This window comes from Terrapene carolina, unplaced genomic scaffold, assembly GCF_002925995.2.
Source record: "Terrapene carolina triunguis isolate 2854851 unplaced genomic scaffold, T_m_triunguis-2.0 Scaffold85, whole genome shotgun sequence".
Classification (NCBI taxonomy): domain Eukaryota; kingdom Metazoa; phylum Chordata; order Testudines; family Emydidae; genus Terrapene; species Terrapene triunguis.
In genome coordinates, this window is record NW_020664436.1 from 38366056 (window position 1) to 38389133 (window position 23078).

General features: G+C 40.6%; 1 protein-coding gene across 1 annotated transcript in view; it reads left to right on the forward strand.

Moving 5' to 3' along the window:
• The window catches only part of RGS17 (regulator of G protein signaling 17), a 113329-nt gene that overhangs the window by 37839 nt on the left and 52412 nt on the right, over nucleotides 1-23078 (forward strand). Inside the window, 1 exon segment of the mRNA XM_024212372.1 lies at nucleotides 13987-14130. Within this exon segment, the coding sequence (XP_024068140.1) occupies nucleotides 13987-14130 (144 nt within the window).

Here is a 23078-nt window from a genome sequence, read left to right on the forward strand (position 1 = left end):
CCCCAAGCACGTGCTTGGTTGGCTGGTGCCTGGAGCCGGCCCTGCCTACCAACTATAAATATCTTGCTGGTACGGCGGACCAGGCCGGACCACCCTACTTGCATTGCTGGTCAAATATAAAACATAATACTAAGGCATCACTTGGCTCAAGTGTTTTGAAGCAAAACATTGGCCTCTTTTATTGATAAACACAATGTTTATCAAGTATCAGAGGGGTAACCGTGTTAGTCTGGATCTGTAAAAGCAGCAAAGAGTCCTGTGGCACCTTATAGACTAACAGACGTATAGGAGCATGAGCTTTCATGGGTGAATACCCACTGAATGGCTAGCCAACTACAAAAGCAGTTTCTCCTCCCTTGATGTTCACACCTCAACTGCTAGAAGAGGGCCTCATCCTCCCTGACAGAACTAACCTCGTTATCTCTGACTCACTCTTGCTTGCATATTTATACCTGCCTCTGGAAATTTCCACTACATGCATCCGAAGAAGTGGGTATTCACCCACGAAAGCTCATGCTCCTATACATCTGTTAGTCTATAAGGTGCCACAGGACTCTTTGCTGCTTTTACACAATGTTTATGTCCTTTTATAAAAACCTTTGCCCACATTTAACGTCTGCACTCTAACAGGGCATAGCCATGGAAAGAGAATTACAGTAGATCCCTGATGTAGCACATGGCGTGCCATACTTCTGTGTTTCTGCCACATAGGAAAAGGAAAAAATAATTTCCATTAGCTGTATGAAGGCATAGTGTTATCTATTGCTCAGTGAGTGGTTGTCCAAAATAGCCTTTTACTTTAAATTAGAGCACTAGAGGAGTCATTGATCAGCATTATACTGCCTTAAAGGCATATGTTATAACCAGTCATCCTCATAAGTGGGTTTAGTATTGTGTTTTAACATATGTAGATCTCCAGCTAGTGAAGTGAATCCTATGCAGTTCACTGTGTTTAGATCTCTTATTTTTAAGCTCTCATCCAAAAAGTCCCCTTGTCCTGCACAAACATTAAAGGTGGGATTTTGAAAAGCACTTAGCATTACTCCTATTGGAGTTAACGGAAGTAGTTTTTTATCATTTCAGTCAGCATAGGCAGAGGTGGCTATATGGTTCTTAAACACATACATCACTTGTAAAGTGCTTTGGGATGAAAGATGCTAATAAAAGATAGGCCTTTTAGTTTAAAACTGCAGAGTCACTGTTGGTCTCTTGTAAAAAATAAATGCAAGTCTACCGACTCTCCCTGTCACTAAGCAGACAAACGTGCTTTTATAGCCTGATCAAGCTCTCACAGAGTTAAATTAAAAATGGATGGGGCACTAAGCAGAGAGCTTTAGATATGACTTTGGCTGGTAATGGGAGCAAGAGCATATCTAAAAGGGCTCTATTTTAAGCAGTCTGTGTTTGTGTCAAAAATGGACTAAAGTAGTACTAAGCCTACTCCTTAGCCCCTGTAGCTGGGCTAGATACTGGGAACCCCACACCCTACCCAATACCACAACACCTAAAGCAACAGAACAGCTGTGGCTGTGCACTCAGCTCAAAAACTGGAATAAAAACTTGCACAGATCCCACCCTGGTAGGGAATATAGCCATGCAGTTGCAGCGTTGATCGGAGCCACAAGAGAGCTGTGCATATTCAGCTGGCTTGTGATGTTTCACCAGTGTAAATCAAGAGTGTCACAACTGACTACGGAGCTACTTGGGTATAACTGAGCAGAATTCAGTCTTTATACACCCATCTTCTCCACCAGACTCATTAGCCAGCAGAGACTCCTCCACCCGGGAGGTGTCTGCATTTGGTCCAAATTGTGTATCGATTCTGTCATTAAACTTTTTAACGGCAGGAGGTTTTTTTTGTTTGGAGGGGCCGGGGGCGAGGCAGGGGTTGAAAAGGCACTGATTGGTGGCTGGCTGACCAAACTGAGTTGTGTTCCTGTTTTTTGTATTTTTTTTAATGCTAATGTTAAAACATTAAATTGTCAGGGTACCCAAAGCTTTTGTATAGGTGTCTCAGTTATGTATATTACATGGCCCTCTTCTGATTCTTTAACTTAATCTTCTAAAATTCAGCATGTAAATGTCCATGTTTCATTGGTTCAAGGAAATAGTTCTGTATGCCAGGGGTTCTCAACCTTTTTCTTTCTGAGCCCCCCCCCCCCCAATATGCTATAAAAACTCCACAGACCACCTGTGCCACCGCAACTGGTTTTCTGCATATAAAAGTCAGGGCTGGCATTAAAGGTGGGATTTTGCAGCAGTAAATAAGGATATGCAGCAGTAAATAAGGATATCAAACAAGTTGTAATTGCCTAGGAACTATGCAGCAGTAAATAAGGATATCAAACAAGTTGTAATTGCCTAGGAACACAATTTATAGGAAGATCAGTGGCAGATATGCATGTCAAGTTTTGTTCAGTAATCTATAAAGACGACATTCTAAGAGGTTTCAACTGCTGATCACTAGGGACCTGTTTATCAAAATTAAATGTGTTCACTGTGTCCCATTGCATAGTTGAATGGAAGAATTACTTAATGGTTTGCTGTATGTTAATACAGCTAAGGGATTAGCTCAATTTACAACGCTTAGGATAAGATTAGAGAACTGGGAAACATACAGATCTGACTAAGCAAACATTGTCACACGCAAATTTGCATGTACCCAAAGGATTTTGAAAGACTGTGTTTCAAGTTTTGATAGCATGTTCTTCTTTCTTTGCCTCTGAACATTAAACTATTTAATACTGGTACAATATATAGAAATGGATTCTGATAAATCACAACTGGTATCACTGAAAAGTAGCTTCAAGTTCTCTCTGTTGAACTTCATCAAAAGTGAGATGTTACATAAAAATGTCTGTTTATAATTCCCTTATAAATGGTCTTCAAAATATTCCTGCCTTAGATATTTTCAGTCTAGATATCAAATTCCTCACTTTTTGTTTTTGAAGGTTTTTTTGTTGAAGAATTTCCACTTTTAAGTCTGTTATTGAGTGTCCAGGGAGATTGAAGTGTTCTCCTACTGGCAATTCTTCAACAAAAAACTTCAAAAACAGACTCCAATGAGAAACTGCAGAACTGGAATTAATTTGCAAACTGGACACCATCAAATTAGTCCTGAATAAAGACTGGGAGTGGATGGGTCACTACAAAAACTAATAAATGAAGAGTGTTCTTAAAGCAGGTCCTATATTGAAAGAATTGAAGAGAAATCAGCAGGAGGAGGCAAACTGACTTCTTCCTAATTTATACCCATGTGAAAATTTCTCTCTCTAATTCTGCCAGTGTTGGCTTTCCCCTGTATTCATACTTTCTACTCTTCCTTTTTCTCACATAGCTGAATGTTTCTGAAGAAGGTCTGGTTATGCTTTAAATAGCTAGTGACTTTCCATGGTTTTCAACCCTGCCTTTCTAAACAGTATTTATTCATCATCCTTTGCCTCCATAGGCCTGGAGCATGCGGTTTACTTGCTCTGCTTTGACTTGTCATGAAAGCTGGTTAAGTTTTCTCCAGCCACATATTTGACCAAAACAAACATATATATATATTTTTTTTTTTAGAAAGTGTTTATTTGGGAAGGGGGTGAAGGTGGATTGCAGCATAACAAACCCAGAAACTTCCAAATTATCAACCAGCCCCACTTGCTGTCTATTCCCTCTCCATTGTAATTCCCTGACAAAAGTGAGTGATTACCTTCTCCTAGCTAGATCTAAGGATATCTTCTTTATCCTCATCCTTTGATGTCTGCTGCCCTTTCATTTTCATGATGTTGTCACTATTTGGTTTCCATGCCTTTGCTTTCTTTGGGGCTTGGTGTTTGCTCCTTAACAGGGAAAGTGAGGGTAGAAGAGAACTCTCCTCCTTGAGCCTGTACTGCTTCTGTGGTTGTGACTAGCCCAATATCTGACCTTTCATCAGTGTCTCTGATTGTATAACCCTTGTCTGTGCCCGCAGCCTGCATGGAGCTTAGGAGGTGCACAGGTTGCAGGAGTGAAGAGTATGGGGGAGGCATTCATTAGTCGGTCTGCATGCACATGGTTCAAATGCTAGCTACAGTTGCAGTGCTGCTTTAAATAATTCTCTTAGTAAAGAGCCAATTTAGTTTTAGAAGCATGTAGTCCTTTCATGTTATCCATTATACAGCACATGAAACATGGTGGTAGCGATCAGTCTAGCAAGACTCCTGGTCAGGAAGCATAATTAACAGGTAAACAATACAGCAACTAGAAGCAGAGCATGGAAGAACTCAGACCACAATGAATACTGGATTTCCAGACAAATCCCTTCAATAATTATGGAAGCAAGAAGTGAGTCTGCATACAAAACTGACCATTAGGGATAAAGATGAAAAATAAGGGTAAAGCTTTTTTACTACCTCATTTGAGGGCAGAAGGGGATGAGAAGTGAGTGAGACGCTGTTGCCAGGAATAATGCTGGAAACACTGGAACACTGATAAGTGTTTCAATACTGTGACTCCAGACAGAATGAGACTGTAGATACTGTTTTTGTTTTGTTTTGTTTTTTGCCTGAAACCAAGAAACAGAAGAGGAAATAAATACTAACATTAGAGCTGAGAAGGCTGGTAACCATGATCCATAACTAGAGACAAGATCATTTGTGGGATATGTGGTTCCAACATATGGGGGAGACAGATTTGTTTCTGTCAGTTAACCTTAGAGCAGGGTTCAGAGTGGTAGCTGTGTCAGTCTGTATCAGCAAAAAGAACGAGGAGTACTTGTGGCACCTTAGAGACTAACAAATTTATTTGGGCATAAGCTTTCGTGGGCTAAAACCCACTTCATCAGATGCATGGAGTGGAAAATACAGTAGGAAGATATATATATATATATCTGTGTATATATATACACAGAGAACATGAAAAAATGGGTGTTGCCATACCAACTCTAACGAGACTAATCAATTAAGGTGGTCTATTATCAGCAGGAGAAGAAAAAAAACTTTTGTAGTGATAATCAGGATGGTCCATTTCAAGCAGTTGACAAGAAGGTGTGAGTAACAGTAGGGGGAAAAAATTAGCATGGGGAAATAGTTTTTACTTTGTGTAATGACCCATCCACTCGCAGTCTTTATTCAAGCCTAATGTAATGGTGTCCAGTTTGCAAATTAATTCCAGTTCTGCAGTTTCTCACTGGAGTCTGTTTTTGAAGGTTTTTTGTTGAAGAATTGCGACTTGTAGGTCTGTAATCGAGTGACCAGGGAGGTTGAAGTGTTCTCCGACTGGTTTTTGAATGTTATAATTCTTGACGTCTGATTTGTGTCCATTTATTCTTTTGCATAGAGACTGTCCGGTTTGGCCAATGTACATGGCAGAGGGGCATTGCTGGCACATGATGGCATATATCACATTGGTAGATGTGCAGGTGAACGAGCCTCTGATGGTGTTGCTGATGTGATTAGGTCCTATGATGGTGTCCCTTGAATAGATATGTGGACAGAGTTGGCTATGGACTTTGTTGCAAGGATTGGTTCCTGGGTTAGTGTTTTTGTTGTGTGGTTGCTGGTGAGTATTTGCTTCAGGTTGGGGGGCTGTCTGTAAGTGAGGACTGGCCTTTCTCCCAAGATCTGTGAGAGTGAGGGATCGTCCTTCAGGATAGGTTGTAGATCCTTGATGATGCGCTGGACAGGTTTTAGTTGGGGGCTGAAGGTGATGGCTAGTGGCGTTCTGTTACTCTCTTTGTTGGGCCTGTCCTGTAGTAGGTGACTTCTGGGTATTCTTCACACTAACCCACAGAAACCTTCCTACCAACACTACAAAAAAAAAAATTTAAAAAATTCTTGAACAAATATCTTGCTTTCCTTACTCTAGTCAAAATTCTTCGACTGACCTACTTATTCTAATTGTTAAATTTCTGATGAAATTGTACAGGATCTATGCAGGTCACAAAGCAGTAAAATAAGTAGAACTGTGAAATGAGATCTGGCTTTTTTAGTGCACTGAAAAATCTAATGCTTATGTAGGAGCTACAACAGTGGTGGCTTCAGCAGAGCTGCTTGCTTTCTGTGTCATTCAAGGCTCCCGTGAGTAAGCTCTCAGTGGAGTACATTATAGACTTGATCAAAGACGTCTATGTCAGGATCTGCAAGCCCTCTCTGGAGGGAAAATAACTTTTTCATCAGTTGCAACCAGCAGCTTCATTTGGCAAAGTCAGTACTAGCCAGAGAAGCAGGATAGATAAGTGAAGCACCAAATGGGAATCTCCAATGCTGTGCCACACATACAAATATAAAATATGCTTGGGAAATATGGAAGGCTTCCTGGTGAGTTTTACATCCTGCACTTATAAAATGCTCCTGAAGGCTGCAGAGTGCTCCTCATAATTTTAGCACAGCTTGTTTAATGTTTTAAGTTTCCTTTTAAACACTGAAGCAAAAAAGTGTTCATGTACCCATCTCAAACTTTTAAATAATGCATTACTGTCAGGCTTAATCTTTAGTAGCTGGGCAATACTGTCTGATTTAGAAGTATTAATCCATAGCTGCACTGTAATGTAGAGACTTAAGTGGGGCTTCCTAAGGGTACTAAATTCACTATAAAATGATAACAAGACATCTCAGTCAACCTTCTCAACCATGAAGGCTGTCTGGCAGATTCATAAAAAGGCATTGTTGTACACAGAGCAAGGTCTCTGTAGTGTCCAAACAAATTACACAAGCTGGTTTTGGTAGGGCTGAGTTAGCATTCCCAAATAGTCCAATAAAATAGTAAATATTTGAACAGCTTCTATATAATTTCTTAATATTCTAGGAGGCTTTGTCTTCGCTCCTGGACACAAGGGGTCCAGTTCTGAAAAGAGGCCTACTTCATGTGGCTAGCATTTAGTAAAACAATTTTGTTTTTGTTTTTTCAAAAGATTGACTTGCTTAGGAAGTGACCAAATTATAACTCTCTGACAGCAATTCTTCCTCTCCCTACAATTCCACTTATTGTATCCAGTGATTCACAAATTGAAAAATGCTTGCTCCTATAACTGAGGAAACAGATAAAAATGTATGAAGAATAGACTCTTAAATGCAAGAGTTTTCAGGGCTTGTGTACCAGAGCAGGCTAGGATCAATTTAAATTAGGGACCAAAGATCAGGCATTCTAGATAGATGTAGGAGCCAGCTCTACAAATCATATGACAGCCAGTGAAAACTGACGCAATGTGATGCATGAATGCAAAAATATTGTGCTTTTGAGAGTATCTAACACTGAAATGAATTACTGCTAGGGAGTTTATGTGTGACCTCAAATTGTTTTATGACCATGTTCCAACCGGTTTTTAAAAAACCATGATGAAGGGCCAAACATATCCAGAATAGAAGGGCCTGACATAAGAAAGATGTTTTATTTGCAGAAAACTCACATTATCTTGGAGTTCACTTGGGAAAGAAATAGGTGCAGCAAGAGCAGCTGCAGTCAAAACTTCTAGTCATGGGGAGGCAATAAGACTACTTATGAAGCTACTTGAGATCTCCAGCTTCTGAAGAAAAGTTAGTAGGCGGAGAAGTAGTCTGCTCTCAGAGACAAGCAAGTATTTTACAACATAGAACTGTAAAAGGAATGGACCAAGAGGAGGCTTAGACCTGTCATTCATAATGGAGAGGAGGTAATTTGGGGGAGTACAAGTATTTGAGGCAGGATGAGGTATTTACATGACCCCTCTGAAAACTAAAGAAAAACAAGGCTTCATAATATGATGGCTGCCATCTTGGCAAACACTGGGAGGCCTTCAAAGTGTAAAGCATTAGTCTCTAGGACTTAGCTAGAAAGCCCATCTCTCTAGCTCAAGAGCTATAATGTACACATCCTCTGGACTGACCTCTCCCATTCTATGTTAACACGCTGACCGGCATGTTACATTAACACTGTATATTATGAAGTTGCAGCTTGTAACTCCATAGCTCAAGCAGTTCATTTTGCACTTAAAGCAGGATTCAACCTCGTGGTTTGTGAAGGAGGGAGTTGGTACAAAATAGTGTATCCTCAAATGTACAGAACTTATGGAGTGCAGAATGAATTTCTGGAGAACTTACAAGTAAATGTGTTAATCAGTTTGAGTTGCAATTTAAAGGGGTCCTTTAAGAAACTTGGCATCTGTCAGTCTCTTGTTCCCAAATGATGTTAACAAGTGCATAATGCAAACACTTTCCATATAATTGCAATGCATTTAAATCTTATGCATAATTGATATTTTAAGAAACTAAATGGCAGTTAAGCTAAGTTAATTGCTTCTAACGTCTAGGCTGAGGTAACTCAAGTGGGGCCATTCATTGTGACATCGAAGGTAATTCATCCAACAACCATTCCTCTACACTTAACTTGCAAAGTCTATTGGTTGTAATGAGTTGGTGTGAGGGAGACTGAACACAAGTCTAGAGTTCTCATTGGCAAATTACTTGAGCCAACTGTCACTGCTCTTTAAAAATTCTGTAGCTGCATGCTAGCTTGGGCATCAGTGCTTGAAAGGTTCCCAATGGCATGCTGCCTTGGCTCCACTGTGCATTGAGGCAGCACTGCTAGGAGAAAGGAGGCAGGAGTGCAGGGATGGACAATAGGACTGTATTCTCCCTGCCTGCCTTCACTTAGCACTGGTCTCACTAACACAGCCCCCTAAAAACATGAGTACATTGTAAAGGAAGGGCCAGATTTGTTCTGCTTTGCATCACAAGAGCAGCGCAAGCTGCTGTAAACCAGCTTAACAGGCTGGTGCACTCTGGCAGCTTTGCACTGCTCTGGTATACCAGTGGGTCCGCCCTTAAATAAAACACTATTTTAAGACTTATGCTAGGGGCAACATCACCACGATAACAGAATCATAGGACTGGAAGGGGCCTCGAGAGGTCATCTAGTTCAGTCCCCTGCACTCATGGCTGGACTAAGTATTATCTAGAACATCCCTGACAGGTGTTTGTCCAACCTGCTCTTAAAAACCTCCAATGATGGAGATTCCACAACCTCCCTAGGCAATTTATTCCAGTGCTTAACCAACCTGACAGTTAGGAAGTTTTTCCTAATGTCCAACATAAACCTCCCTCAAACACTGCCTCAAACAAGGACTATTGCACCGCATGATGGAATAAAGAGGGTGGGTTTTATTTGACTAAATGGATGTCCTGGTTAACTTCTTGTAGATGTTGCAGCAGAAGGGTGATGGGGGAGAAACTTGAATGAGGTGTGAGGGTTGGTGAAGGAGGAAAAAGTTTGCAAATCAGGAAGGACTTTTCAACATAAGGGGCAGTGTGGAAGAAAGTGCAGGGACATTTATAGGAGATGCAGGTAAATGGGGTATCAAAACTAGCCCAATTGATGGGGGACGAGACAATATCAAAAGAAAAGCTCAGATACGAGGAGGGACTGTTCTGCGTGGCTTTGAAGCAGGGACAAGAAGCTTGATCTTGATGCATTAGAGGAGAGGAGCCAATAGAACAATTGAGTTGATGTGGTCAGGGTCTGGTGCAATGTCCAAAAGGCAGGAGAGTGAAGAACGCTGTATCTTGGGGATTTCTGGGGAAGAGATTTAAGAATTTAAGTGTAAGCCCCATGTGAGATGGTGGGGGACAAGAATGTGAAATGGGTTGTGAAGGATCATCTCTTTATCCTCTAGGATGAATCATTTGGGGTTTGAACTCCTCAGTCAATATCCATTATGCTTTCCCAGTTGTAAGGTGTGTAATGAAGCAAATGTTTCTTAATATATTCCCTTCTTTTTGAGGTCGCATCCCAAGATATTGCTCTGTGTGCTAGGGGATTTCTGTGCTAATTACAGTGAATTTTGTGGTAATTATGTCCTAAATATGTCAGTAGGAGTCTTAGTGCAGTCAACTCCATACAACTGACAATGAGCCTGACTCCAAGTTTTACAGGGTTTGTTCATTTCATCTTAAACTAATATGGGTCTGACTGCACACAAAGGATACATATGTTTCTCTTGCTTTGCTGCTTTAAAAAATTATGTAAATGTTACTAAATTACTTAATCTACCCTGTACCATACTTTTGCATCTGTAAAATGGGGATAGTTCTTTCCTGCCTCACGGGGCACTGTGAGGATAAAATCCATTAATTATCATGAGATGCTCAGATGCTATGGTGATGAGGGCCATAGTACTTAGATAACCCCTAGAAAGTGAATTGAACCTCTTGTGTAAAATGGTGCCAGATTCTGATCTCACAAATTGGAGGTCATAAAATTGAAGCAAATGGAAATATCCAGATGTTAAAAGGTGAGAAGGGAATTGGGCCCACGGTGTGCTGCCTGATATAGGAGAGTCTATCTAATCTCCTTTGTAGTGCTAGGAAGAGATGCTGCTTCTATTGGGCGGATGGACTTTTGCCCTTTATTTCCACAGTGTTCATGCCCAGCACAGAGCTAATTTCTCTCTGGGATCTCAAGAAGAGTGAGACCTTTCAAAAGCTAAAATGCAAACTCAAAATGTGTAATTCCAGCTTGTATCACTATCACAGAATCTCTGTTCAAAATCAGGTCGCATAATTTTGGATCTCTATCGTCATTCCCTTACATTTGGTTCCAGTCAAACAATCATCTCACTAGATTGATCTGAGTTTAGAATTCTAAACTTCATTTTCATAACCTGGATCAGACAAAAGGCATCCCCATCATATGACTAAGTCACTGTTTACATTCCATAGCTCAATCACTGAATATATCCAAAGAATGAGTTTGATAATCCCTCTCCTACAGCCTAAACACTTAATGAAATCAATGGGAGTTTTGTCAGAGAAGACAATAGGATCAGGTCTGATATTTGCAAATACAGTAGTTAACTGCCAAAGCAAGCAAAGTCGAAAAGTTTGACTCCTGATCACCCCCGCACCTCTGTGCTCAGTAAATGAATGTCTGGCTTGCACCACCACCCTTGGGATTTGCTGGTTGCTTGTAAACTTTCCCTTATAGGATCTGAGGGAATGTCATGCTCACAGAAGTGTAGGACTGATAGCATTGACTTGAGCGAGGTGCTGTGTAAGCTCTGCAAATGCACCTCAGTCAGTGGGAGCAACACCCTCTGCTATTCTAGTCTTGAACGTCGATAGAGCAGACTGCCAGTCACGTCAAATTAAAGCAATGTTTTGTATTTTCAGATAAATGTACTGTGAAATGAGGTTGACGCTCCAAACTTGTGTTAACTGTGACCAAAAATGAACTTGATGGGGTTGCAGAGAGCAAATAGTGCCCAAGCTCTCTGTGCCACCAAATTCCCTGAACATTACAAACGCTCCCTGGGTTACGCAAGACCCGACTTACGCAGATCCGCACTTATGGAAAAAGTTCTGTAAGCTAGAAATAGGAGGTGTGGTGTTTGTTTGTTTTTTTGGCATAATGGTTGGAGATACATTTCCGACTTACGCAAAATTCAAGTTACGCAAGGCGTTCCGGAACAGAATGCTTGCGTAAGTCAGGGAGTGTCTGTATATTGGGACTGTAAAGGCACGAGTGTGGTCAATCTACCACATTCTCGACCCCCCCACAAAACACAAGCCTTCGCACCACTGTATGCCCTGCCATCATGTTTAGTGTTTTCTCTTCACCCTTTACATCAGCCTGTATAGCATAGTCAGAGCACTTGGAAGAGACTGTGCCCCCTGAACCTCTCTTTTGTTGCTCTTCCTGGGGAAATGTGGGGGATGGGTATTTCTGACATGCAATAATCCTACATTTCTGGTACAACTTTAAAGATATGTGGAATATGGAGAATGTTTTCATTTTTCTTCTACTGGCCCAATATTTCTTTGTTGACAAAGACCCCAATCCTGCAAACACTTAGACCCATGAGTAGTCCTGTTGATTTCTGAGACTGCTAAATTATGGGAAGTTATGTCCAAAAGTTTCTAGAATTCAGGTGTTGGCCTCAAGAAGAGAACATACCATATGAAAGATCCTTCGTCAGCACCCATATACTAGTCACTGCATGGTTTCTATAGGTTCAATTCAGAGCATGGTATGGTAATTATAAAGCAGGTTAACTGCATCATGCGTGCACAGCAGAGTCGTCCCTATATGTAGTTCAGGGAAAGTGACATTATACATGTCAGATGTTTTGAACTACATGTTGTCATGCTGTAGCACTCTTCCCTCCTTCTGTTATTGGCAAACAAAATATAACACTATCACAAGAATGAAGGCATTCTTCTCAGCTATGGCAAATGTATAGTGTTAATAAACACTTAGAGCTAGGCTGAAACATTAAGAATTTTCCTGTAACTTTCAATATTTTACAAAAAATTGACCTTTAAATCTTCAACCAGCGCTACACAAGTGTATGGCTCCCTATAAATTGCAAATATAAACCATAAGAAATAGCATCAGTAACATTAACACACACCTTCATGCAGGGCAGTTGACTTCTGAGATTCATACCTGAATGGTGGAAGTGATAGTTCTTTTATTTATATATATATATATATATTTTTATATATATATATATAGTGCCTTTCACTTAAATCAATCACTGTTTAATATGATCTTTCATTTTAACTTGATCAAATACTTGAGTCCTAAAAACTCCATGGCCCACCTGTGCCACAATAACTGTTTTTCTGCATATAAAAGCCAGGAGTTAGGGGGTAGGAAGATAAGCAATTGCCTGGGGCCCCAACCACAGGGGCCCCCATGAAGCTAAATTGCTCAGGCTTCGGCTTTAGCTGCAGGTGGTGGGGCTCAGAGTCCTGGACTTAAACCCTGTGTGGCAGGGCTTCGGCTTTCTGCCCTGGGCCCCAGTGAGTCTAATAACAGCCCTGCTTGGCGGATCCCCTGACATCTGCTTGTAGCCTCCTCAGGAAGCCCCAGACCTCTGGTTTAAAACTGCTGGTGTAGAGAGTTGTGGGGTTTTTTTTGGGGGGGAGGGGTTGGGAGAGGGGATGGAGATTGTGAGTAACTCACTTAAGAAAGGTATGAGAGTCTGAAAGCACACCAGTTCTGGCAAAAAATTGAAATGCTTCCAAGCCCCAGTCTCTCAACTTGACTTGATGTAATTAATACCCCTGTCACATGACAGGTGGGAATGTGTGGCTGTATAGCCACAGACTCCCTTAGCGACTGTAATGAAATGTAGTGCTGAAAATACTTCAGTGATTTTAGAAAGAAGCCATTTAAGGTTTAACTTTCACTGTTCCTGTTTCGGTGTATGCAAACTGAGTCATACTGTGTGCACCAGTGGAAAAAAAATCCCTTAATAAAATCCCTTAATAAACCTAACTTTACTCTTATTCTCTTCATATGAAAAGTTCAGCTAATTCATGGAATATTAATTCCAGCTGGAATAAGTACAAACCACTGGAAGGAAAAAAAAGCTTGGTTTCAGAAAATCTGGGAAGTACTGGTGATGAGGGAAGGAAAAACTTGCCTAGCCAAAAAGCTTAACACTGGGAAAGATTTTGAAATGTTTACTTTTCCTTGGATGCACAGATAACTCCAGTAGCCAAACCCACAGTAATGCTAATCTGGACTAATTAATGGTAAATAATAGGTATTAGCCCTGACTGATGCATCACATCAGTTGTAGTGTTCCAATTCAGACTTCAGGGCAGTTTAATTCTAGCTTACACTGGAATAACAAAGATCAAAGTCAGGCTCATGTTTTTAAGTGAATTACCATCTTACAATAGTTTTAGAGAGATGGAAAAAACAAAAAAAAGTTGGATAGTCATATTGTCATTAATATTTTAAGCTCTAACAAGTGCTATACAATTGGTGAGGTGTGTGCTAGTGATTGTAAGGATAACAAACAGCCTTTTATTCTAGTCAAAGTGATCAGAACAGGAGCATAAGCACGTCACTGGAATGTATTGTTTTAGCAAAATGTTTTTATTGTAAAATTACTACTTAGGCAGCACAGATGATGGTTATTTGTCTTCATTGCCAAACGTTTTTGAGAGACTTAATATAATTAATGTAGAAAATGTGATTGTACTTCATGTTTGTCTGTAGTAATTCTGTAAATCTCTTATGTCTGTGTTCTTGTAGCCACTTGGGTACTGAAGTAGCTGAAATGAGAAAAAGACAGCAGTCACAAAATGAAGGAACATCTGCTGTGTCTCAAGCACCTGGAAACCAAAGGCCCAACAACACATGTTGCTTTTGTTGGTGCTGTTGTTGCAGCTGCTCATGGTATGTCCCGTAGTGTACTTGGTATCCTATTCAACACAGGTAACCAATGAGAGTGAAAACTGCCAGTTGCGGGGAATGTATGGAGTTCTCTGAGAGTGATACTGCTGAAAGTCAGACTTTATTTTTCTACATAAAAATTTTATTAAATAGTTCTCTGCTCTTTGGACCTCTTGTGTTACAGATGAGGCAGCGGGCATTGAAAATACGACTTTAATTTTGCCCCCTTTGCAAAGTTACTATCATAAAATGAGGAAGTAGCAGGTGTAAAACTCAGATGGGCAGATGATCTTGAAAATGTCTTAATTTTACATTTAAGACACTCTTGTTTCAGTTTGTATTTTTTAGTATTTACATTGTTCATTCTAAACTATAAGAAATGTTTCAAAACACTTTATCTTTGCATTCATTGGGAGGTAAATGGACAGAAATGGGAACTATATAGTGCTGTAGCAATTTAATTGTTGAATTAATAAACTGTTAACTAAATTCTCTAGTCTGAGAGCATAAAAAAATGGATTTCCACTGTGATCTTCCAACTAGCAAAAAGCACTATTTTAGCAGGGAAAGTCATTGCTTCTCAGCTATTCTTAAAGGAAGAATTGGATTGGGGAGTTTGAAGCTTAAATCTATGAACTTCTGTTTCAAAATAACTTCAATTAATCATTTTGCTGAGCTGTATGTCTAAGGTATCTATTGCCGTAATATAGAAGGCTCCAATTTATATACATACTTAACTTTACACAGATGGCTAGTCCTAATGAAGCATAAAGCTACTCTCAGAATTGCTCAGGGGCCTATGCAAAGATATAATCATCTGAGTCTTTTTGGAGTGGCCATTCTGTGTACATCTCTCCTATTTTACACTTAAGTCAGCCATTTGCTCCTTTTCCTGCATCTAAAAATGCACATCAGAGGGTATCACAATGGAACAGCCTCTTCTGAACCACTTCCCTGCCACGTCCTCCTCTTTGCCACAGGGGCAGAAACAGAATGGCACAAACTTCCAGCTCTCACAGAACCAGAGGATCCCTGGGAACAAGAAAGAGTGAGTGAGGACATGCTATTAGAAAGCTATCCTGCTTCTTGCTATATGTTCACTCCATACAACACAGAGAGTCTGAAAGGGTCTTAAATGTGAAGACAAGCACTGTGCTGCCTCTGCTCTTCTCTGGCTTGTGTAAAGGGTATGCGGGGCCATAAGTATCGACTTTACTTATGGATCTTTATAGGCTGCACTGGGATAGATATTTGAATAATCAGTTCTCCTCACACATTCTTAGAGCTTTGTTTCCCTTGGAGAGCCTCCAGAGCAGTATGCAGTTCCCATACATTTGAACAGCGTGTGCATATTCAGTGTAGATATGATCCATCATTGCATTACAATGTTGGGTGTACTCTCAACTGCTTTTGTAGAAGCGTTTATTGCTGATCATATCCTGACTTTTTTTTCTTAATGTGGACTTGATTGTGCATGAAGAACCCTGTCTGGCTAAGCCTATTTTCTATCTTAAAAGTAAAGTCTAACAGGCTAGCTTGAGAGATGTAGTGGAAATGCCATTGCTTATGACTCTTAAAACTAACCTGGACAATATTTGGAAAATATAATGGTGAAAATAAATCCTGCACGGGCAGAATGATGACCTAATGGGTCTCCCACCTCTAACTTCTGAATCTGTGATTAAAGCCCAAAGAAGGCATGTGAGGGGAAGGAGGGGTTGAGGGGGAGTCATTTCTGAAAGGCAATTTTGGCCCTTTTAGAGCTTGAGTCAAAATGAAATATTTGTCTTGGTGTGGAATTTGTCTTGTGAGCTTGTTTATGGCTACAAGGAGCCAGCATGCTACTTTATTTCCCTCATTCATTTTCTCTAATAGCTTTTATATATATAAAAAAACCTACATGAGAAACCCGACTTGCTGATTATTCTTTCAGGCAAGAAATTCTCTGGAGCCATATTATGCAGGAAGTCATATTAGATTATCATAACAGACTATGCTGGCCTTAAACCTACCCAGACTCTCCCCAGTTCCATCAGTCCTTCTATCTGGAGTATTATGAATCTCACCAGATGTCTTTATGGAGACATCATTGGGTTCATTACTGGTGACAATGCTCTAATAGAACCTGCCAGTACTGACACTGTTGGCTATTTCCAGCTCTGCCAGCAACCTGTGTGACGTTAGACAATTCAGATCACTTACCCTCTCTGTGCCTCAATCTCCTTGCTATTAAAAAATAAGTATAATACTTGCCCACCTTGGAGCGTGGCTTGCGCAGCTTATAATGAATGCTTTCACTTTTGTCAATAACAAGGCTGTATCTGTTCAAGGTGCTAGTTCATTAGCTGACAGCTCTGGACAAGTCATTACAGTTCTAAAAATATCCTAGCGAGTCATGTGATATTTCAGTTTTCTTTCATTCCACCCAGTGTTAAAGTCAAATGAGGATTAAGATTCTGTTTACATAGCAACTTAGTCAAATACCCACACCTTTGTTTGTGGATATAATATCTTTCCTAACAGAGAACTTGTTAGCAGCATTAGGTCTTTATTCAGAAAGCTATTCCGTGTACCTTCTGAGAATGATTAGGTATGTTGTGGGTTGTATTTTTTAAACTATGTATTTTTGAAATAAGTGTCAGCTGTTAATTTTGGAAGCCATTCCCAATAGCACTGGAAGTCCAGTGATAGTAAGCATTAGTAGTTTAGAAGGACAAAACAGTGCTGGTCAGAGGGGCAGGAACTATAGGTGCAGGGGGTGCTGAAGCTCTGCTCCTGGCCCCGCCCAGGGCTCCACTCCCAGCTGCTGGCTCCCTGCCTGGGGTTCCACTTCCAGCTGCCAGCCCCATGCCACCCCCAGCTGTGGCCCCAACCTTAGTCCCCTTGCCCCTGTCCGCATCCTCCTCTCCCGGAGCCATGGCCCCACTCTCGGCCCCAGCTCTGGAGGGCGGGGGGCATGGACGGGGTAAAGGGGGGCATGAGGTAAAAAGTTTGAGGACCACTGCTTTACAGTTAGCTGCCTTTCTTCACCCCCACTATAAAAAGTGTTCCAGCGCTATTGGTGTGGGTTGTCAATGCCGGCTGTTACAGGGAGAGGTGGGAAAGAAACTGTCCCTTTCTGTTAACCATTTCACTACAGGTAAAAACACATTCCTAGAGTGCAAGGCTAGAATGGACCATTGTGATCATCTAGTTTCACGTCCTGTGTAACACATGCCATAGAACTTCCCCAAAATAATTCCTCTTGAAGTAGAGCATCTCTTTAAAAAAAAAAAAAAATCCAATGTTGAGTTGAAAATTGCCAGTGATGGAGAATCCACCACAACTCTTGGTAAATAGTTCCAGTGGTTAATTATTCTCACTGTTTAAAATGTGTGCTTTATTTTCAGTCTGAATTTGTCTAGCTTCAGCTTCCAGCCATTGGATCGTATTATACCTGTCTCTGCTAGATTGAAGAGCCCATCATTAAACATCTATACCCCATGTAGGTACTTGTTGACTGTAACCAGGTCACCCCTTACCTCCATGAGGTTACCACTGTGAGGTCTGTTTTCTAATAATTTAAGCATTCTCAGGGCTCTTCTCAGGACCTTCTCTAACTTACCAACATCCTTCAATTGTGGACACCAGAAATGGACACAGTATTCCAGCAGCAGTAGCACCAGTGCTCAATAGAGGTAAAGTAACCTCTCTGCTTCTACTTGGAATTCCCCTGTTTATGCATCCAAGGATTGCATTAGCTCTTTTGGCCTCAGTGTCTCACTAGGAGCTCATGTACAGCTGATTTATCCAACATGACCCCCTTTCAGTCACTCTTTTACCCCCATCATGTAAATATGGATACGTTTACAGTTAGCCATATTTAAATGTGTAGTTTGCTTACATAGAGCTTACCAGACAATCCAGATCGCTCTGTATCAGTGACCTGTCCTCTTAATTATTTACCACTCCCAATTTGTGTGTCATCTGCAACCTTTATCAATGGTGATTTTATGTTTTCTTCCAGGTCACTGATAAAAAAGTTAAATAGCGCAGGGCCAAGAACTGATCCTTGCGGGATCCCACTAGAAGTAAACCCACTTGATTAAGATTCCCCATTTACAATTACATTTTGAGGTCTATCAGTTATCCAATTTTTAAACTATTTAACATGTGCCATGTTAATTTTGTATTTGTTTAAATTTTTTAATAAAAATGTGCAGTACCAATTCAAATGCCTTACAGAAATCTAAGTATATTACATCAACACTGTTACCTTTATCAACTGAACTTGTAATATCATAAAAAAAATACCAAGTTAGTTTGACAAGATCTATTTCATATAAATCAATGTTGATTGGCATCAGCTCTATTACCCTCATTTACTCTCTTAATCGAGTCCCATATCAGCCACTCCATTATCTTACCCAGGATCAATGTCAGACTGACAAGCCTATAATTACAGGGTCATCCCATTTACCCTTCATAACAGAGGTGCAACATTAGTTTTCTTCCAGTCTTTTGGAATTTCCCCAGTGTTCCAAGACTTATTGAAAATCAACATTAACGGTCCAGTGAGATCCTCAGCCAACTCTTTTTAAAACTCTTGGGTGCAAGTTACCTAGATGTGATTATTTAAAAATGTCTAACAGTAGCTGCTGTTTAACGTCCTCCAGAGATACTATTGGAATGGAAAGAGTCTTATCATATGAAATGACTACATCATCTGTTCCCCCCCCAACAGAAATATTTATTGAACAGTTCTGCCTTTTCTGTATTATTATTGATAATTCTACCATTTCCATCTAGTGATGGACCAATACAATTGTTAGGATTCTTTCAGTTTCACAATATACTTAAAAAGACTCCTTCTTCTTGTCATTAATTCTGCTGGCCATCAACTTCTCCTTGTATCTCTTTGATTCCCATATCAATTTTCTACAATTCCTGGCTTCTGATTTACATTCATTACCATCAACTTCCCCTTTCATCCATTTGTTATATAAATATACACATTATTTGGTTGGTTGGTTGGTTGGTTGATCACTGCATTTGCTTCCCCTCTAAACCAGTTAGGTGTTTTTACCAGTATGACCTTCTTCCTTGATTGTGGAATTATAGCTTTTGGGGCATCTAGTAAAGTGTTCATGAACTATTCCCAATTATCACACACATTTTCATGGTTTAAATTCTTCCTCTACATTGATTTATCTCATAATTCATTTAATCTTTGTGAAATTGGCCATTTTAAAGTCCCAAATGTATATAATTGGTTTGGACTTTGTTCTGTTTGCACATTAGAAATATGACCAAATTATGATCACTTGTACCTAAACTACCATTAATGTTTAGTTCTGTAATCAATTTCAATTTCTCTGTCAAGACAAGGTCTAATATAGAAATCACAGATGTTGGCTGCAAAGCTTTCTGAGTTAGGAAATAGTCACCTATAATATTCAGAAATTCCAAGGATGTTTTAATACTGGCAGCATGAGCTCCCCATATGTCACTCAAATTGAAATCCCACCGCCCCAATCACGCAGCTTTTTCCCCCTACACTTGATAGTTAGGTGCATAAGCAGGCGGTCATCCTGTTCCCTAGGGTGATTTGGTGGTCTGTAACAGACACCAATTACTACCCCATCTTGTGCTTTATCTGTTAGGATATTGATCCATAAGCATTCAAGATAATTTTCTTCTGAGTTAGCAATGACTTGGAAACAGATGATGCCACTTTTGACATAGTGTCACTCCTCCTCCCCTTTTGCCCACTTGATCCTTCCTAAAGAGGTTAAAATCAACGGCTATAACATTCTAGTCACGTGACTCCACCCTGTAGGTTTTGGTGATACTACCTAGATCAAACTTATGTTCATAAATGAGCAATTCCAATTCCTCTTGTTTGCGATCCAGGCTCCTAGCACTGGTGTGAATGTAATTTAAAGAATTTCTTCTCCTTTGGTCCTTGATTAATTTTGTTCTCAAATCTCATTTTTGTGCTAATTGAGAGCTCATGTCTTCCTGCCTTTTACCATTCCCTTTTGTTGTTAATTTAATGCCCTCCTGACTGCTCTAGCCAGCCTGCCCCCGAGGAGATTGGCCCACCTTCTATGGGGAGAGGGGACTGTATAGTTTGGATGTCCTCGACCTCAGCAGGAGGGGGAAACCAATGTTCCACAAAACCAAAACTCTCCACCCTACACCACTTATCTAACCAGTAGTTCACTTCCAGAATCTTCTGCCTTCTGTCTTCATTCACTCACAGGACAGGAAGGATCTCCCTGGAGATTGTTTGTTTGTATATGATTTTTCTTCAGCACTCTTCCCTGAAGTCATCTGTTGTCTGAGACCTATCCCGTGATGAACTCTCATTACTCATTTGCTGATAGGAACCATCACAAATGGATCCTTTCCCATCAATTTCAAAAGCTCATCCTATCTTAGAGAGAGATCTCGTGTCTTGGCGCCAGGAAAAGAGCACATCGTCCTAAGGCATGCCTGTCTCTTGCAGAATGTTCATTTGATTCTTCTTAGTATAGAATCCCCAGCAAGGATCATCTGTCTGTCTTCTTGGATAGTTAAAGATTCTTTGTGAGCAAACTTGCTGTGTTGTCAAATGTACAGTAGCTAGAATGTCTTAATGCTCTATGGAATGGTGGTAGCACCGCAAGAAACCTGGAGAACCAGAAATGAAAGGCTTAGCCAACATAAACCACTTTGATTTGTTTGACTGGCCCTAGAGATGCAAAACGTACAAGAAGTAAAGACTGAAGATGATTAACTTACCATGTTAGGAGATTAACTTTTTCGGTGTTGCCTCCACACTGTGGGAACTGCATGCCTAGCTCTAATACTAACTAATCATTTTTAGCTATAGTTGGCAGTTAGGGGATTGGAGCTTTATATGCCAATAAATACACATACTCTTTACATACCTACTTTCTTTAACAGTCCCTTGTTTCCACTTAACACCTAGTAGAGCAGTCACAGAGCCAACTCCCTTCTGTCATGTTAGTATAAATATTTGTAAATTGCAAAGTTCAAAACATTCTAAATCTGAGCACATATATGGAAGTTAACTATTTTGCCTCTTTTAGTTGGTTTCTGCTGAGGTTTTACCCAAGTTGGCAGGTGCATCTAAAGGATTTTAAAAGGTGTTCCTCGTGAATTTAGCAGGACAACTTGCACCTTTGAAAGATACTCTGCCAAAGTATGATGTCTGCAAATTCCTCTTCCTTCAACACCAAAACCAAAAGATTGGTTCAAGATCTGCTCCTGCAAGAGAACCTGGTAACATGAGTTTGGGAGACCTTCTAAGATGGCTTCCCCAGGAAAGAGTATGCTAGCCACAAAGCCTTCCTTGGTTCTGAAGCCTGATACAAACTCCCAGGCTGAAAGGCCTTATCTGTTTTTTTAAAGGCCTCATTCAAATAGCTTCTGAAGGTATCTCTCGAACCCTCCTCTTCTGGAAAATGGAAAGGCGCCACTCATATCAACATTTCTGACTTTGGAGACTTAGAATGGAAAAGAAATTTGGACACGACTCCATTTTATTACACTATGGGGATTGGAGGGGAAAGGGGAGAAGGCAATTTAAAAAAAATGTTGAATAGAAATTGTTCCATTTCAAACCCTGCTAAACAAACTCAGAATAGTTCACAATTCTTTTTTTCCATTTTTTGACCAGGTTTAATACCTTGATGGAAACATCACCTCTCTTCCATGGGAATTAATTCATTCTAGGTCACAATGGGCTTAGCTGGTTCAGTTCATGCCTCTTACCTCCATGGGCCAGTCTTGCTAGATTTGTGTCAGAGTAACTATAAGGGAGTGCACCTGAGCTCCCTTCTCAAGCAAAATTCCCAATGAAACCAGTAAAATCTGAATAAAACTCACAATCTGGGCCTAATTCTCACACTATGCAGAAAATGTTCTTGTACATACAATCTTCTAAATTGTCTTCTCTTTGGATCCATTAACTCATATTTTCTAGGTTGCTAGACAGAGCTGTCTAGCAAACATTCTCTTTTTTGCATCACAAGACTGGGGGGACAGGGCAGAGATTTAACTACTTAGTCCTGGAAACTGGCCCCACTCAAGGTTCTCCAAGCTACCCAAAATGGGAAAACTTAACTTTCAGCATTGGACAACCAAAAAGAAGACATTCTGACTGTTAGAGTACTCTTTTCATGCCTTAATTGGTTAAATTAATGGTACGTAAGCAATACTCCAAACACTTCTAAAGAAAGAAAGCTGTTGCCGCAACAGGGAAACAGCAGAGGGGGGGAAACATGTATAATCCTAGAGTATATAACATTAAAAATAAACATGCTCACTCTTCAAATCATCATTTGGCGGGGCAAGGATTTTTCCTGCTGATTGTACTGCAGCCTTATGAATGTTTAGTGCTTGTAACAGGGCTAGAGACAGGTGGCTCTGTGCACACTGTTTACACAACTCTCCCAGGGCATCGCAATCTGCCTTGCAAACCTTTGGGCCTGGGCCCTGCCTGATATACTGTGCCAGATTGTGTTCTGGTTTAATGAGAAGGGCAAACTTCCAGCAATTAGTAGGCTGAGATTAACAAACACTTCTCATGTGTGGTTTAAGCGAGAGAGAAAGAGAGAGATCTGGGCTGAAGAACTTCAAAGATAACCAAGAAACTGACAGATCATTGCCCCGCACCTTATTGTCACTTACACCTGTGCAAAATGGGTATAAAATGGTACCATTCTAACTGGTAGTACTAGGGTTACCATACGTCCGGTTTTTCCCGGACATGTCCGGCTTTTCGGCACTCAAACCCCCGTCCGGGGGGAATTGCCAAAAAGCCGAACATGTCCGGGAAAATGCCGGCCAGGCACTTCCCCTCCCGCGGCAGCTCTGCTCCTCCCCTGACTCTTCGGCTCTGTTTAAGAGCCGAGCTGCCCGAGCACTATGGGCTTCAGGCAGCCCCCTTGCCTCCGGACCCC